General features: G+C 45.7%; 2 protein-coding genes across 3 annotated transcripts in view; one reads left to right on the top strand and one right to left on the bottom strand.

The window, feature by feature from the left end:
- Window positions 1–18,473, top strand: part of LOC8026196 (adenylate cyclase type 8) — a 295,086-nt gene that overhangs the window by 122,156 nt on the left and 154,457 nt on the right. The window lies entirely within an intron of this gene.
- LOC8038438 (succinyl-CoA:3-ketoacid coenzyme A transferase 1, mitochondrial) overlaps window positions 1–18,473 on the bottom strand; it is a 49,015-nt gene that overhangs the window by 10,029 nt on the left and 20,513 nt on the right. For both annotated transcript variants that reach the window (XM_042286164.1, XM_042286163.1), the window contains 2 exons: window positions 14,879–14,939; window positions 13,743–13,850 (listed from right to left, as the gene is read on the bottom strand). In XM_042286164.1, the coding sequence (XP_042142098.1) occupies window positions 13,743–13,850; window positions 14,879–14,939 (169 nt within the window). The remainder of the gene's footprint in view (window positions 1–13,742; window positions 13,851–14,878; window positions 14,940–18,473) is intronic.

An 18,473-nucleotide genomic window follows, 5' to 3' on the forward strand; every position in this document is an offset into this window, starting at 1 on the left:
ACGCTTCTTGTTTATAGCCGCGTGGCTGCTTACAAGGCAGAAGACAGTATATTGGTAAATGGTCACTTAGATCGCACATCAATGTGCCTGATCTCAAATCATCAGAAGGAAGATTTGTTATACAAAGGTCAAGAGTGGTTTCTGTTGTCGAAGTAATCCTAGTTGGTACATTTATTGTGTTTGTGCAGCCATACGATTCAAATATTTCTTGTAAACGCGTGTAAGATACATTGTCCGTGCCAACATTAATGTTTAGATCTCCAACCAAGACAGCTTGTAACTTCATCGATACGCTTTGATCAAGTAACGTTTCTGAAAAATGAAGGAAATCACTCACGGATCCTGATGGAGGGCGGTACAAAAGAGCAAACAAGATGTCACAGCATTCACAGCACAGGTTACAATATCGCTCAACTGTCCAGTTTTGCACCACCGTTTGATACCCGGCAGGTATTGCCGTACAGCTGTTTCGCCCCGCCCTAGCGTTCGCGTAATATTGTGCGAAAACTCTACGACGCGTCTGCTTCGTATTGGCCGAACGTCGTGCAAGTATGTGTACGTTACATGTCATTTGTTGCATATCCAATCACTTATACGGACAAACAAATTTTTTCGATCGCTCCCAGAAGTTTATTAAACAACTATCATTACACACAGTGTATTCTCAACATATTAACAAAGGTCACACTTCTCTGTAAAACGAAAAGCAAAATATAAAATACAATTAACACTGTCCTCATGCCAAGCAAAACTCATCACACGTAAAACCGCGGAGAATGAAAGGAAAGCAGGGCGACTATCAGAATCATGCTTGCAGTGCACTTACTAATAAAAGAGCGATATCATGTAATCCTTGACAGATGCATAATCCAACTCAGGCACCCCACAAACACATTCGAGGAAGAAGGTTGCGCACATTCAACTGACGTCTCGTCGTCGGCGAAGAGCAGTTTTTGTCGAAGCGTGTCCAACAAACACATCACAAGTATTCCACGAACTCCGGTGCAAAAAATGACTGTTACCGAAAAATTGGCATGGACGTATTCCGACCGTTTACGACGAAAAAACACGGCCGCGTCTGCAACGCACCAAAGCAACAGAACACTGAAGAGCCCAGTTCGAAAACCGGACCTACGTGGCCTGCTTATTTCTATAACTAGGCAAACGGCGAAAACGACAGCCCCAGAGATCCCATCAGCGTGACAGAAAAAGTCACGTGACAAATTTTCGTCCAAACTTTTTTGTCCTACGCGTCCTATGTAGAGAGGTCACGCTGAGTAACGCGTTTCGCTGACAGCCACACGAAGACGCAAAAGCAGGTGGGGAGGATTTGCAAAAGGCGAGGTCGAAGGGGCATCAACAACGCATAAAAGGAAAGGCCGCTTCTGCCGGTGACCTTGTCGCCTTGCCTAGTCTGTCAGCGTGCGGCTTCCATTAAAGGGGTCATGAAACGCTTTTCCAACTTTTTCCTGTTTCGCTTTCCTCCTGAACTCATAAATCGCGCATTCCACCAAACAGTTGAAGAAGACGAAAAGGGGGAGTCCCCTCTTGCTCGCACTCCCGTTTGTGTAATCCCGGACACATCCATTCTCCCCCTAGAAGATTAGCCCGTCGCTCAAAATTCAGAAAAAAGTCGCTTTCCCCACCCCGTTCATTCCGAAGCTGACAGTGCTGTTGAAGCGACGTGCTCGTTGGGCCAGCCACACTTGCCACGTGAGCGTGGCAAATGTGGCTGCAGAGAATGAAGTCAGGTGATGAAAGGGAGGCGGCTGATTGGTCCGGCAAGCGTGTAGCTTCCACCACAATGTCAGCTTAGGGGTGAAGGGAATAAGTGAGGTCCGGTTGCGTGTGACGTCAGTTTGGACCCGATAACGCGCTTTTGGGACCGCGGTTGTATCACAGTGAAAAGACAGAAAGGTTGCGAAGGGGAGGAGGTACGAAATAGTCCGCTCTGTTTTCAAATTTCCGCACTGAAAGTCAGGCTTTTGACTTTCTACCTTTTTCTTTTGGTCCACTGAACGATGTGCTATTAGTAAAATCCCAATCTAAAATGATTTATCCCAACCCAAAAATCGTTTCATGGGCCCTTTAAGGGCCTAAGAAAGATAATCTCCTTTCTTGAGAGCGAAATGGACGGGGTGGTTATGTTTTCCGGGCTTGTCGCCATCCGATAGGCCTCAATTATTTCTGTCCCCATTTGCCCGCAGTGGCCTCCCATGGCTGTCGTGCCGGTGAAATTAGGAGCGCAAAAATACTCCACAAGCCGGGCGAAGACGTGATAAATGTTATAACAAAAACGGCTTGACATCACAAAAATAACAATTTAATTAAACGTTTCGCCTCCCATGCGGGAGGCATCTTCAGTAGAGCGCAGAGCGAGTGAGAGTCGGACAAAAAAGTTCGGTTATTTAGGCATAAAGTTTGTGTACACGTCCGGCAGGGGGCCACGGTTCTTGTTTACCAGCGATGAATCACTTCCGCGTTTGTCGTTCTGGATGAACCAAGATTCCAGCAGCTTCCTCGGTTCCCACCTTTTATCCCCCTCCAAAGTGGATGCCTTGTCAATGTCAAATTGGTGTCCTGACGTCCATGCGTGGTCGACGAGTTCGGACATGAAGCGGGTGGCGGTCCCGTGCGTGTTCTTTTAGTCTTGTTTTTCTTTTTCGTCTCGTCGCTCCAATGTAGGAAGCGTCACATTCCTTGCACTGTACCTGGTAAATCACGACCCTTTCTGCCTCTGGCAGGGTCGGATCTTTTGGCTTGGAGATAACATTGGCGATTGTTCTGTAGGGTTTGTATACAGTTCGTACCCCCAACGGCCCAAGGCCGCGTCCCAATGCCTTCGAAACCCTTAACGTAACGTGTTCGTTCGGCTCGATCCAGGCGCCGATGGGACATTTGTTTGTTGGTCAACAAGAACGCATTGGTCTTAATGAGTTGAAGTCAGACAGCTCCATCATGATTTTAAAGGCCGACAAAGAAAAAAGAACCGTTGTGCTTGATAGGGATGACTACATGAAGAAGATGTATGAAGTTATAAACGACAGTCACTATTTCGTGAGGCTATCAAGAGATCCCGCCGCTAAGTCCGAAAGAGTTAGTTGACCACCTTCGAGAGCTGAAAAAGAAAGGACGCATCAGTGACGACCTATACCGTCGTCTCTTCTCCTTTGACGCCGCGACACCCAAGATGTATGAACTCCCCAAAATTCACAAACCGGGTTGCCCCCTACGCCCGATTGTATCTTTTATTAGTTCATCCACTTACAGCCTTTCCAAATATCTGGTTATGATTCTGAGCCCTCTTACAAGAAAAAATGAGTTTAGCCTCCGGAATTCCCATGACTTTGTTGAACTTATACGCGCTCAGACCCTGCTACCGCACGAGGCTATGGTATCCTTTGATGTGATTTCATTATTTACGAATGTCCCCAACGCCCTGGCGGTTGATGTCGCCCGTGACCGGTTGTTGGCAGACCAGTCGTTGTCCACTCGCACAACCCTCCTTGTTGAAGACGTTATACTCCTTTTGCGTTTTTGTCTCAACCAGTGTAATCTTAGTTTTAATGGGGACATATATCATCAGGTCAGCGGATGCCCTATGGGGAGTTCAGTTTCCGTCACCGTCTCGAATCTCGTCATGGAATATGTTGAGGAAAGGTAATGACTGGCATTGATTTCCCCGTGAAGTTCTACCGTCGTTATGTCGATGACACTTTTGTAATGGTTAACAGAGAGAACGTAACTGATTTTCACCGCAATTTGAATAGTGTCCACCCATCAATTCAGTTCACCTGCGAACATGAAACCGATAGTACCTTGCCGTGTTTAGATGTACGTGTCCATAGAACTAGTGAACCTTTTTTTAAGAAGGAGACATCCGTATATCGTAAACCATGTGACAGACAAAACTTTCTTGACTACCACTCTCATCACCCTACTCAACACAAAAGCTCAGTTGTAAGATCGTTACTTCATCGTTCAGAAACTGTCCCATCTAAGTCAACACTTAGCATTCAAGAACTTAGCCATGTGCGGGAGGCTTTGAAAAAACGTAACTACCCCGACTGGTTTGTCAATCGCGTTAAGAAACAAATGTCCCATCGGCGCCCGGATCGAGCCGAACGAACACGTGACGTCGTGTGCATCCCGGAGGCATTGGGACGCGCCCTTAGGCCGTTGGGGGTACGAAAGAACAATTGTCAATGTTATCTCCATGCCAAAAGACCCGACCCCGCCAGAGGCAGAAAGGGACGTGATCTACCAGGTGCACTGCAAGGAATGTGACGCTTCCTATATTGGAGAGACGGGACGAAAAAGAATAACAAGACTAAAAGAACACGCACGGGATGTCGCCAATTCCACGAACGCCACCCGCTTCAAGTCCGAACTCGTCGACCACGCATGGACGTGAGGACACCAATTTGACTTTGTCAAGGCATCGACCTTGGCGAGAGATATAAGGTGGGAACCGAGGAAGCTGCTGGAATCTTGGTTCATCCAGAATGACAAATGCGGAAGTGATTCATCGCTGGTAAACAAGAACCGTGGCCCCCTGCCGGACGTGTACACAAACTTTATGCCTAAATAGCCGAACTTTTTTGTGCGACTTTCACTCGCTCTGTGCTCTACTGAAGATGCCTCCCGCATTGGAGGCGCAACGTTTAATTAAATTGTTATTTTTGTTATGTCAAGCCGTTTTTGTTATTACATAAATTGGGAGCGCAACCGGGACATTTTTCCCGTGAATGACTATCGGGTGCTTTGACTCCGAAGCAGCTCTTTCGGCGTCCATTTGATGTTCTCGGAGTCGGTCGTTGAGGCATCGCCCCGTTTGCCCGATGTACCTGGTCCCGCAGGACAGGGGGATCGCGTACACTTCCTTCGGTTCCTCTCCTTCCGCCAAGATTTCTCTTTCCGGTACTCCCACGGAGCGGGCGGGTTTTGAGGTTGAAGCCGAAAATAAAGTTCGCTCTTTCCACTTTTTTTTGCGTTTCCTCCTCTCCTGCCCTCCTTTCCTCACTTCACCGCCCTCCCCCGAGGGGCCAACACGGAGAATGGATTAGGAGACGCCTCCGTTAATCCGGCATAACCCGCCGTAGAGGGGGCGTGCTGCTTGACTAAAAATTACCTCGCTGCACAAAAAAAAAAAAAAAAAAAAAAAATAATAAATAAATAAATAAAAAAAATAAAAAAGAAAAAACGTCGCGGGCAGCGATTTAATGCGCTTTGCCGGATGCGTAATGCTTCGTCCGCCTTGAACAAGCTGGTATGCATTGGACTAACATTTTTCGAAGCGCGGCAGGTTTAGTGTAGGTGCTATCATAATGGTCCTGCAAGACTTCCCTGTCCGCCACAAACTAGCCAATAATTCAAGGACATAACGACCGCAGCGTATTCAAACAGTGTAAAATAAAATGTATATAATATTTATAAGAACACCATCGTCTTCACTACTTGGCTTTCAAATTTTTAGCGCCGCAAATAATCGTAATCAAAATATTTTTATAATTGAAGACCCCTCGTCGTGCATCGAACCCAAAATTACGCTTATGTGAAACATGATTCGGCGCGGGAGCAACTCGAGTCACCGTAATTTTTTTTTTTTAACGTGGATTTTGTTTTTTTAATCTTACTGAGGTACCACTGGCAGAACACGAATCGCATACTTGGAAGGATCTGAAAACTCATATAGCTGGTTGAGTGAATGCAATACAATCGCATTCGTTGAAGCTCGATTTGTTGACTCGAACTTCAACAAATCGCACGCACCCATTCTCCCTATTTCTGTTTACCCAGTCATAGTCGTTCCCTCACGATGCAATACGAGTACAAGTAACGGCAGTTTATGCAATGTTGACGATACACAGCCGTGATCGCACGTTTTTTAGAAGCGCTATAGAACGAGCACAAGCGTCGAATTTCGGTACTCTGATTGATTTCTGTCTTCCCGCCGTGACACCACACGAGAAAAGCGATTTCGTTCTGTCTGTGAAACTAGGAACAAAGAAATCAAGATATAATCCCGTAATAAAACAACGCGAAATGGATCTCTGCAGCCAATACCCAACCGTTCGCGAGGTGACTGGGCAAAAGCATATATTACCTCCGTGCCTTTACCCTCTGCGCACCGCCAGAGAGAGTCATACAAACTCCTTTGCGCTATTATCAACACGATTGCGTTTGCAAGCCGGTAGTTTGACTCGGCTGGGATTCGTCCCTTTTGACTTTCATAGCTCTCTATGAAACCAGAAAGGTAGATACTTTTCTCCATTGGGTTGGTTTGCCCGGGGCCTCCAGTTATTTACGGCCAAAATCACACTAGAGGCGCTTCAGCAATGTTTACTCTGGTCGACACACGTGCTCCTTAAAGATGCCTGTCGTCAACTCTTTCCCAAAAGATACTTGAAGAGCCAATCTTAGAGGCCGACGGATAACGAGGCCTTAGACCTCAAAGAAATTATAACAGAAATTTGGCGTCGTCATTCCCAAACTGGTTGCCGGACGAAATCCAGGGTTGGTAATAGTAACATAAGATACGTACGGCAGAATTCCCTGCCATAAATAAAATGATTTGGCTAACGCCAATGTAACGCGAAATAGGTGCAAAGAGTTATGCGATAGGAAGCGTAAACCGAAAAAAGAAAAGAAAAGAAAAGAAAAGAAAGAAAGAAAGAAAGAAAGAAAGAAAGAAAGAAAGAAAGAAAGAAAGAAAGACTGAAGAAAAGGAGAAATTAGAAAAAAAATCTCTGGTGACTTGGCCAAAAAAAATTCTGTTCATGTGATTTTTCTTGCCACGTAACCAAACAAACAAAAAAAAAACGAAAAAAAAAAATAACACGAGAAAAAAAACCATCCCCTGCCCGGTTTCGAAGCTAGGCTCTCTTGATCGTGAAACTAGCGCGCTATCCGTTGCGCCAACATAACTTTTTTTTTATTTCTTTATTGCAGCCAACATAACTTTTTTTTTCTTTCTTTATTGCAAGTTGCGCCAACATAACTTTGCCAGTAATGCTCACGCATTCCCACATCATAGGCGAAAGCTTAGGTGCCTTCGCAGTTTTTCATGCATGTGTTATTTTTATTTGTGGCAAGGGTTCACGTCCAGAATGCTTTTAGAGTTTTCGACCAAAACGAGTTTTCTTCATCCGAGTCACCTTCTAGAACCAGTAGACCGCACTGGGTCGTCCGGCTAATCAAGCAGCTATTTTCAAATTCTCTGGCGTGCCTGTCCTCGGATCCGAGGTCGCCGCTTGACAAGCTTAACTTTCTTCCACCTGGTAGCCGGAACCACCACGGCCAGCTTTGTTCCGTCCCCACTCCCTCTCGAGAGGATGGCCTCGCCCCGAGGCTAATCCCATTCTCTAAACCTCCTTCCATCCAACGCTTGACCTTTCCCTCCCCGTCCCCCAGCTTCGGGAGAGAAGGTTCTTCTCTGCAGAACGTCCCGTTTGTACAGCGGCTTTAAAGTTCAGAGATTGTCCTGTCTTTATCGTCCCTTTTGTGTCTCCACTTTTTAATGTTTAAAAAGTATCAACACGCTAAAATAGGACAATTTCCGGGATTTCATTTTCATCCCCCAAGTGTGATGCGGGAACCGCGCCATAGAGCCACGGTCGTTTCCGCACTTTGTTATCGCTAGGATTTGACAGTGCTCAATCACAATGCAAGACACGCACAGAGCCACGCTCGCTTTTGCAATGCGCCGCATAAAGGAATGTCCAAACAGGACACGACTCCGACAAATCGTGAAAATCGAAGCGGGCTTGAAGCGGGCGCGTCCGCTTCAATTTTCACGATTTGTAGGAGTCGTGCGTTTTGTAGTGTCCAGTTTGGACCCCCCTTAATAATGATATATCTTGTTGAGACGTGCGCACATCCGTCTTGCGCAGTGTTAGCTCAATGGCAGCACTTTCTGTAAAGGCGGATTCACACCGGGGATAGCAGTCGCGCGATCCAGCTAAATCGCATCGCAAAAAAAAAAAAAAAAAAAAAAAGAAAAAAAAAGTAATTAGTTGGTCAATTTGGCGTGCGCGATGAGCGAGTCCAATGCCTTCGTTGGCGAGTCGCGTCTCAAAAACTCTCGCTCCGAACGCCGTTGGTTGGCTCGGCCTCTCCGCGACTAGAGTGCATCGCAAAACGTCGGGTCAGCAAGCGACTGCTCAAAACCCGTCACTTTTTGCCCGCGATGGTCGCTTTTGCGATGAAAGTTATGGCGCGACTAGATCGCATCGCCGGTGTGAACGCGCCATAATGTCGAACCAGTCTCACGGCGCGTCCCGATATTGGCTTGTGTACCTACGCGCGAGTAAAACATCTGGCACAATTTGCGTTTGCAAAGCCTGCTCCAGCCGCGTCAAAACATTCAGCCAACCTTTGGACTGCAGAAATCAAGAGACAACCAAAATAAGATAAAGTTGCCAGCCGAATAAAACTTGATTTCTATTTAATTAAGATGAAGACCACCCGCGTACATCAAATACCTCATCAGCCGAACTCCAAGGCAGTAAGCCTAGTTCTGGCACTTGTTTGGCACCTTTGGCCCGTCGCTGCCAGATCACAGCCAAACTATCGGGAAGCGAAGCCTAACTTGGGCACTCACTTGGCGACTTGGGCCCAAAGATGCCAGATCTCAACCGAACTACAAGGTAGTAAGCCTAACTCTGGCACATTTGTGGCGATTTTGGCCCGAATGTGCTAGGTGACAGCCGAACTGTCAAAAAGTGAAGCCTAACTTTGGCATTAGTTTGGCGATTTTGGCCCGAAAATGCCAAAGCTCTGCCGAACTACAAGGTAGTAAGCCTAACTCTGGCACATCTGTGGCGATTTTGGCCCGAATGTGCCTGGTGACAGCCGAACTGTCAAAAAGTGAAGCCTAACTTTGGCATTAGTTTGGCGATTTTGGCCCAAAAATGCCAAAGCTCTGCCGAACTACAAGGTAGTAAGCCTAACTCTGGCACATCTGAGGCGATTTTGGCCCGAATGTGCCAGATGATAGCCGAACTATCAAAAAGTGAAGCCTAACTTTGGCATTAGTTTGGCGATTTTGGCCCAAAAATGCCAAAGATCTGCCGAACTAACGGGCAGTAACCCTAAATTTGGCATTTGTTAGGCGATTTAGGCCCGAAGATGCCAGATAATAACCGAACTACCCGGGAGCGAAGCCTAAGTTTGGCACTTGTTTGGCGAATTAGGGCCAAGATACCCAGACTGTTGCCAAGGGAGGTCAGGTTTGGCACTACTTTGGCTTCTTCGGGCTTTTTAATGCCCTAAACTGCCAGACGCAAGCCAAGTTTTGGCCCAGAACTCGGTGCTGCCTGGGATATATGCATGGCGGCATATAATCGGTTTAGATCACGTGGCCGCTTTTTTTCTGCGAGTAGAACGGGTAAAAGGTGTTCGTATTTCTCGAACTTTTTCTGCAATTGCCATTGCTTAAAAAAAAAAAAAAAGCAACGTGTGTTTTATAGGTTATAAATGTCAAAGTATAATTCTAAGCCGTATTGTTGCATCGCTTCTTTAAAGGGGCGATGCAACGATTTTTGTTGCATCGCCCCTTTGTTGCATCGCCTCTGTTGTTGTGTTGCTTATAACTAGGGTTCCGCGTTTTCGGTTTCTATTTTTTCAAAATTCGGCGTACTATTTTCGGTGTTTATTTTAAAAATGAATTTTCGTTTTTTTTCGGCGTATATTTATGCCCACAAAAGTTTATCGGCTTTTTTTGGTGAATATAAAATAAACACCAACCGACACTGGATCAGATGATCCTTCTAGCTCTGATATTTGTGATCACTCAAAAAATAACGGCACCGATACACTGAAAAATAAATGGACACTTTATTTGGCAAATGTGTGCAACTGTAAAAGAAACAAGAAAAAGTAAAAAAAAACTCAGAAGTACAAACAAGTCAGATACAAAGCCTATGCCAAAAAAAACATGGAACTTCACCTTCTGTGCATCAGGATTATGTGATCTTATTATAGTGCACACACGTGTACTTTAGCTTTTCCAGGTTCTCCTCGTTGATCCGGACCCTTGTTTCCTGTTATTATGACCCTGAGCTTTGAGAATGCCCACTCAACGCTAACACTGGACACTGGCAGGCTGATGAGATGAAGCACTGCCTGAGCCAAAATCGGCCAATCAACCAATTGTGACCGCCAAAAGAGACACGCTGCGACGTTTTGAACAGACATGTACAAATTACTCAAAAAAGGTAGTTAAGTTAAGTTAGTGAGTATCGGCGCCAAAAGTAATTGGAGTAGAGTAGAAATTACGCATTCGTAAGAGTAATTGAGTAAACTACTAACTACTGTAAAAAGTAGCGAGTTACTTTGAAGTTACTTTCGAAGTTACTTTTTTATATATTTGTGGTAGCAAAATGAACAGCAGTCTTGATCAATGAAAAACCCTGCGAGCCTAAAATAAATGCAGTCTATTTATGGCTTGCGTTTTCGCCAAAATAGTGTACTCGCTCGCAGAAGCAATTGACTTTCAAAGTTCTTGATAGGAGAGTTTTCCCCTTTTCCTTCTAAAGACGTCCCCAGCCCAGCTAAATAGACGTTCCGCCGACGGGCTGGATGGAACGGCAGCGTTGAATTTGTGAAACAGGCCGTGCGGGGTCGGGTAAGCGAGTGTCGGCATCTTAGGAGTCCATGACGAAACTTGTGAGGTTTGCCTCGGGTAGACGGTCTTTAATAACAAACTTTCCTCCTTTTTTTTTTTCTTCGTCATGTTGAGATTGTTATGACTGGCCCCTCTTCATTCCGACGTCGTTCTGAGAGTACGCTGGGCGAGTGCACCAGACCGTCAAGGGTTCAAGTCTCGCGCCACGACGATGAGATCATCCGGACGACTGCGCGTCACGTCGTAGTGCTAGTGCTACGCTACTGAAAAAAAAATTGGGTCCAACAGAAGGATCTCCCAAGGGTAACTCGCAATCCTCGCCGGCGACTACAACATTCTGACTCGCCTGAATCAATTTTAACAAAGAGGAGGTCTCCCAGGCATGGATGGTCGGAAGGACGCGAAGGATTACGTGAACAAGCATCGTCGCTCGTATACAGTTGCAGCTGTAAGCGGGAACGTGCTCCTATGAACGGATTATCCGTACCAGGGTTTGTGCGCGGGAGAGTCCGGCTTTGCAAAGGCGTATGCGCTGACGACAAGGCGCCCAGCTGCGAGGTCATTCCAGTGGCGCCTGCCGTGGAACCTACCGCTTGAGTCAGAACTCACTAAAGACAGACAGCACGAAAACAACAACTCTCAGAGTGTCCCCGTCTTTCACGGTTGCAGCTGGAAACGCAGCGCTTGCGTGCATTACCGGATTAGGTCAATACCCGACCAAGGCTTGTTCAGCAAGCATCTCTTCCTGCGTTCGTGCGTGCCGGTGTTATGTTTTGGCTGCTCGTCGCCACCTTGGCCCAAGGACGCCTTCCTGAACAAGGGGGCCCCTTGTTCGAGAATGCCACTTCATCTGCCGGCGTCTTATTCATTTCTGCGCTCAAACTTTCGTGATGGGCAAAATTAGCATTATATAATTTCGAAATTTGTTAGTAATTTGAGTAGAAGTTACCTGAAAAAAGTAGTTAAATTAAAGTACTAATTACCCAAATCAAGTTGTAATTGAAAGTTACCAAGTTACTCGAAAAAGTAGTTAAACTAATGTAGTTTGAGTAGAGTAGTTGAACTACGTCCAAGTCTGGTTTTGAAGTGCAACACAATATGCAGAGCTTCCACGAAGTCAGTCTTCCTTACAACGAGTTCGAAAACACGCTCGTACATGGCGAAGTCATTACGCGTTTCGGACTTCACGTTCCGATCGATGATGCGCACATTGAAACAAAACGTCGCGATGGCATCCGTGTATCCCATACATTCGGACACGTTTCGATAGACACTGTCGTTCCAATTTTTTTTTTTTTTTTTGCCACGGCTCTGCGGTACGACTGGAAGGTCAAAGTGACCTTTTCCGGTTAAAACTGAATTTTAGAAAATGAATTCGACGTACTTCTATCGGTTTTTATCGGTTTAAACCGAAAATGCCGAACCTAAAAACTGACCCTTTTCGGTTAAAACCGAATTTTCGAAAATGGATTCGGCGTACTTTTATCGGTCTTTATCGGTTTAAACCGAAAACTCCGAACCCTACTTATAACGGATCCCTGACGTTAATGACCTGTGAAACACCCGTTCGTTTTTCACCGCACGCAATCGAAGTCGCAGAAAAATTAAAGAAAAACGAGCAGCGTTCATTCCCTCAACTCGCAGCCAGAACAAGCGTCCACGTGATCTGGAGCAGATTATATGCCGCCAATGTTGATCATAGCAACGCGCTGGGGCTGGAAACGCACAAGACACGCGCTGAGTTCCAGACATTGTTATGGCTTGGCTATTGTCGTCATTGCAGCAATTGGACACGGGCACGGTGGACACGGGCCACTACCCGAACGCTTCTCGAGCTATCGATTATCGCGAGCCCAAATCGAGTGCCCACGCAATGCTCGGGTCCAATCTATCAGCAGCATTCAAATATCGTCCCTGGGCGGTACTTCGACTGCCCAACTACGTCATCAAGTTTTGCGAAGGAGACATTGAATGAAAACGCTCGCTTTTCACTCAAAATGAAATTACACCGCACCAAAGGACTCTCTTGGCTTGTGGCAGTCCGTGTGAGTATCCTTGAGTCCCACTAGTGCCAGTAAGCTCGTGTAAAGGGAAAAACATTCCAATTGAATTTCGTATGGTATGCCGACCTTATAAATGTGATCGAGACGAGCCGAGTGATGAGATGGTTCAATGATGAGTTTCTGGCGAACGAATAAGATACGATGATAAAGATTTCGGTATAAACACAGACGAGCATTTTTAGGGCGGGAAGACAAATCAGGTAATGTTAGTTTGGCGTGTAATTGTTAAATTGTAACGATGATATGGCGGTTGCGCATTCGTTCCGAAAATTCCCGCATGGCGGGATTCAAACTCCCATGGTTTAAAAACGAAAGGATACCGTACATCCCGTCCTGAAATTCCAGGACTGCCCTTCGGATGATGCGGGTTTTGTAGTCGTCGATCGCTTCATTTTGTGCGTTCTGGGTCTTGCAAATCTTGGGTAACAAACAAGAAAGAAGTTGCAACATGGTTATTTGAAGACAGCATGTAGTTATTGGAAGACAGTGTATGGTTGTTAGAAGAGAGTATATTTATATACGAATGGAAGCAATTTTTTTTTTTCGCGTGTTCCTTTTTGAAATAGGCCAAAATTAACGTTTGAATAAATCATCGACATTTTGTTACACTGTTGTCTTTTTTCGAATAAACTTTTTTTAAAAGAGACAGGTGTGTTTGTTAATGCATGTAGGAGTGTGCCTTTTAATTTTTTTTTTTTTGGCCACAATTAAGCCACATTTTGGAGAAATATTGATAAAAAAATGCATGGCTAATTACTAGTTGCACACATCAAGCGTTCTATCATGGAGTGACATACGGTCACGTAAAGTCAATTTCCCCGTTAAATTTAGCGGGAAAACTGAATTGGTGTGTATGCGTCTGTAACGGTCCCATAATGCAACACTGCGCGCGTTGCATCATGGGACGTCGCAGGCCACGGCTTCACAAAAGCCGGAGTAAACATAACCGAAGAACGTTTCACGTTAAAAACAAAAGCAACTGAATGAACAAACCATTCGTCGCTCTGCGCGGGAAAAAAAAAAAAAATTGGTATACAAACAAAAAACGTCACCACTAGTTCCTTGGATGACCGCGATCCTCTGCAGATGCCGTCGACGTGGATTCCGGCAAGGTGCACCTGATCCGGTGGGATATCTCCAATCTCGCATACCTCTTCCACCTGAAACGCAACACACACACACACAAAAGAAAACATTACCTTCAGCAAGACAAAAGACGGATTATTTTGTCGTACTGAATGTACATATTACGCGAGTATATATAAAGATATGCGATCTATTCGTCGGATCCTGCGTCATGTTTCCAGTTTGAGATTGTTTAAGCAGACAGGGAGTTTCTCCGCAGACATGTTGACAGTATTATCCGCGGGCACGCTTGAGGCATCTTCGAAGCCCGTCTGCTTCACACATACGTGTGCTTCGAACACTTGTCTCCAGACAGTTTTCGTGTGACCAACGTCACGGGAACCGTACGTATACGAGGAAGAAACACGCTTCAAACAGCAGAGTGTTTTGGGGAACCGTTTCTGCAGGTCCGATACGGGCCTTCCGGTACGGACTGCGCATGCGCTACAACAGAAGATTCGCGCATGCGCAGTTCATAATTGGAGGACTTATCGTATACCATGTGGAAACACGGTTTCCTAAAACTCCCTATAGTGTCTGCAAACTGTCTTTTGTACGATGTGCGAGCAGTGTTACTGCGGATTTTAGATCTCCACCTGTTAATCCCCTTATTTGGAACAATTGTCTTTTCCCAAATGAACACATTCCCTAAATGTGCTCGTTCGGGGAAAAGGGGGCTATGGGACAACACGCTAGCCGTGTTGATTTATTTGTATTTCGTATTAATTAGCCGTTTGGTGGAGGTGGCATGCAGGGACACAAAAAGGTAAACCGAAACACTTATCGACAAATGTCCCGTACTCCATACAGGTCTCAGAGGGGTGTAACTGATACGAAACAACTGGAGTAAAAGAAAAAAAAAAAGAGATAGTTATCGTTATTTGATTTGCATTCGTGTTATGCGTATAGTATTCGCTTTTAAACGTACAGAACGCGTCTTTCTATACAATACCTAAAATTAGTGAGTGTGTTTATATACACAGCTCATCCGTTTTTGTTTGTGAATATGCCGTAATATAGGATATAACTTCGTGATAAAAATCAGATATAAAAAAAGACGGACCTCTGCTATGGCGTGGTTTGCGGCTTTGCACATGAGTGGATTGAAGTTCCGGGCCGCCTTCCTACAAGAAAAGGAGAAAAAAAAAAAAAAAGCTTTTTTTTACATACAATCGGCGGCGTTCGTGATTCTCCTAACCCTAGGATAACGCATCCTGGAATAGAAGGAGCGCTGAATACACTGATGTTCGCAGGTGAGCCTGCTCGCATTCCATATAAAGCGACCTAATATTCGCAACTTTCATGACGGCGGTACCAAGGTGTGAGAATCACGCTCACTCCCTAGCTGCTGAATGATCGGCTTCAAAATGAAGGTGATTTTTTACACCTTCCTGGAAGTGTGAGGCAAGGTGCTCATATCACTCGCATTCCATAAAATTAGAATTACTTACACGTAGCAGACCCAACCACGCACTGCTCATCTACTACAATGGGCCAACTATAGACCAACACGCGGCCCTGACGTCACGCAGCTGCGGTGGCGCTGTCGACGGCACTGCGCATGCGCAGACGCTTCACTTCACGCGAATTTGGTTTCTGCGCACTCGCAGTGCCCACACCTGGTGTGGGCAAACACGGGCTTGATTGTAAACAGCGTGTCGGTCTATATGGGCCGTGATAGTTACGAATAGCGTCCAGAACGGACCTTCACCCTCCACAAAGCATAAGCCAGGGGGGCTATGTTGCACGTTTTGGACTTCCAGGAGACTAGGGAGAAGGAAGTGACGTAGGTGTGAATGAACGTATCTTAGCAGCACCACGCAACGCGTCATCAGCGACTCGACCAATCAACATCCAAAGAGCGTTGTTGACGTCACTTCCTTCTCCCTAGTCTCCTGGGAGTCCAAAACGTGCAACATAGCCCCCCAGGTATCATATTTTCGCCAAAATGAACGACTTACTTCGTGTTGTGTCCCCCTCCTTCTGTCCCTGTCTCACGGCGCATAACGTTTAAAGCAGGGTGTCGAACCGGAACCGAACCGAACCGAAAACCGGAACCGAACCGGGTTTTTTTCCGGAACTGAACCCGAACCCGAACCGTTATATTGTTATCGCGATGAACCCGAACCGGAACTGAACCGGAAAAAAATAACGGTTACCGGCTCATGTCAAAACGGTTCGGCCACGCGCTGTTGACAATGAATGTGCTATCAATGCCATTTGTTTTTTAAGTGCCGTCAACTGACACACACCTCGCTTACATATTTTTCTTTCCAGGAGACCGTTTGTTTTGTACCGTTTTCGGTGTGCCCTCCGGAATTTGGGATTTATTCTCCTGCGCATTCCTTGCGTTTCTAATTTTACGACTTTGCCTAAACTGCAAATTTTTGCGCAGTGGAGAACAAAAGCGGGAAATGGAAAACTTCCCGGGTCGTCCTACGCTTTGTGGTATCCTTTTTGTAGTTACAGACTAGTGCTTATTTTGATTGCTGCAGAAGCTGTTGAAGGGGCCACGAAAACAAAAACAAGCTGGTATTTGAAAAAAAAAAGGCTTTATACCAATAACAATGATACCAATTTTAACGCCACTTAAATACAATTATGTATTTATTTTTAAAAAAAAAGATCAATCAGTGGCCAGTTCTTTTTTTTTTTTTTTTTGCGAGAGAATAACCTGTACGTTATAAAGCAGCACCTCATAGTAACCACGTGGTCACTGGAACAGAAGTGGTTACCTTCTCCCGCATCCCTTTAGACGTCCAGGTAATATAGTGTGCGGTGTAGTTAGTTTTGTGCGAGTGGCGGCCGCTGACGAAAGCCAGCACCACGATGCATCCGGTTTCGTATAGGCACTCAGAAGCTAACATATTTGTGAGACAGCGAACTCTTCTATTTTAATATTTATCCTATTACGTCCTTCTGGCGTTGCGTTCGGTGAAGTGTTTTTCATATTCCGTATCTTGTTTAATGAAAACTTCTTTAAGGGTCTAATTTGAGTTACCGAAGGCTAGTTCAAATAGAGAAAGCTGTATTTTCTCCCCAATGTTTCTTCAATTGCTTACACGCCGAGGTGGCGGGATAGTTAGCGAGTTCTACTTGTAAGTGGGTTTGTAAGGAGGTCGCGGATTTTACAGCTACTGCGTCGGACCCAATTAGATGAAGTCCGAATGCGTAAACGTCGGTGAGGTAACCTTTGAGTGCACATAAAGAAACCATTCCTGGTAGAAATCCCTGAGCCTTACACTACGATGTATCCGGTTTCGTATGTGCTGATTTCAGATGTTTTATTTGTAATTTATTTTGATGTTGCAATTTGTCATTTATAATTTCCGAACCGGTTCAGCGCCCCGAACCGGTTCGCGAACCGGTTCGCGGATCGAATTAATCGAACCGGAACTGAACCGGAACAAAATAAATTTACCTGAACCTGAACCGTAACCGAACCCGTATTTTTTTCGGTTCGACACACTGGTTTAAAGAATAATATTTTTGTCCGCACGCGGAAGTTTCTTTTGAAGCATTTACAAGGCTCGTTTTATTCTTCCGTGCGGTGAACGTAAGGCAGCCAACAAGGATAGAATGGCTTCCAGCGATAGACAATTCGTGGTCAGTCCGTTCCACGGACAATAGTCTGATCTCACTAGCCTAAAGCCCCTCGACGTGTTTGGGTTTATGTTGCAAGTAGCGTCAAGTGTGCCAGTGCACGAGGCCCATGTCTCGAGCGGCGCTAGGAAGCAGATGGCGGCGCAGCACTGAAATGAGCGGCCCTTGGAAGCGAATGGTGGCGGAGCACCCGCTCGTGGCACGTGTCTTGCGCGTTTCCACAACAATGGTTGGCGATGATTGAAAGCGTGAATTTTTTAAGGGAATCTACACCAGGAAGTTAGACTACGCCCGTCGCCACGGCTGCCGAAATGCATCGAGGGAACGTTAAACTTCGGGCACGTGCCACAACCTCGCTGGAGCACCGCGCGTGTAGAGCATGAGATGGCACGAGCCCCGTCGTGCATGCACTGCCGTCTGCCTCCTGTGAACTAAAGTTATTGCGGCGTCAGGCATGCGTGGATCGCTTAATGAGATCGGTCTATTCCCATATTTATTTTATAATACGTTCCACTGATCATTCCTGAGTAATCCGTTCCTTCGGATTATCTAGGTGTTTGACAAGAGGCACGCTGCATATGGAACTATACGGTCCCGGAAGTACCGAAAAAAAAATTGATCTCTAGGTCGCCTACCGGAGTGCAAAACACAAACTGAACACGAGTACTACGTCAGCGTTTGGGTAACCGGGACTCGTGTTTAAGCCGTGAAGACACGAACCCCAACCGAATGATGACGCAACCCTCGTGCCCAACTAATTTCCATGTGTCTGTCTCTTCGGTTACGGGAAGTGCGTTACGGAAACTCCTAGGAGCCAGTAATATAACACATTGTGTGTTTTAAAGAAAGAAAATAACCGAGTACCAAACAGACGGTATAGTAGCGGCACTCGAAGCGTCATCGTGAAGACTCAAAGCTTCGTAAAAACGTGATTATGTAACAATTTGTGCTTGTTGCTAAGACGTATTAATTGGATAATTACGTCCGCCGAAGTGCTGACGTATCGCATGACCCAATCAGAATGAGGAGTTCTGACCAGACGTCTGACGTCATGG

The sequence above is a fragment of the Ixodes scapularis genome, unplaced genomic scaffold, assembly GCF_016920785.2.
Source record: "Ixodes scapularis isolate PalLabHiFi unplaced genomic scaffold, ASM1692078v2 PGA_scaffold7__128_contigs__length_106722199, whole genome shotgun sequence".
Classification (NCBI taxonomy): domain Eukaryota; kingdom Metazoa; phylum Arthropoda; class Arachnida; order Ixodida; family Ixodidae; genus Ixodes; species Ixodes scapularis.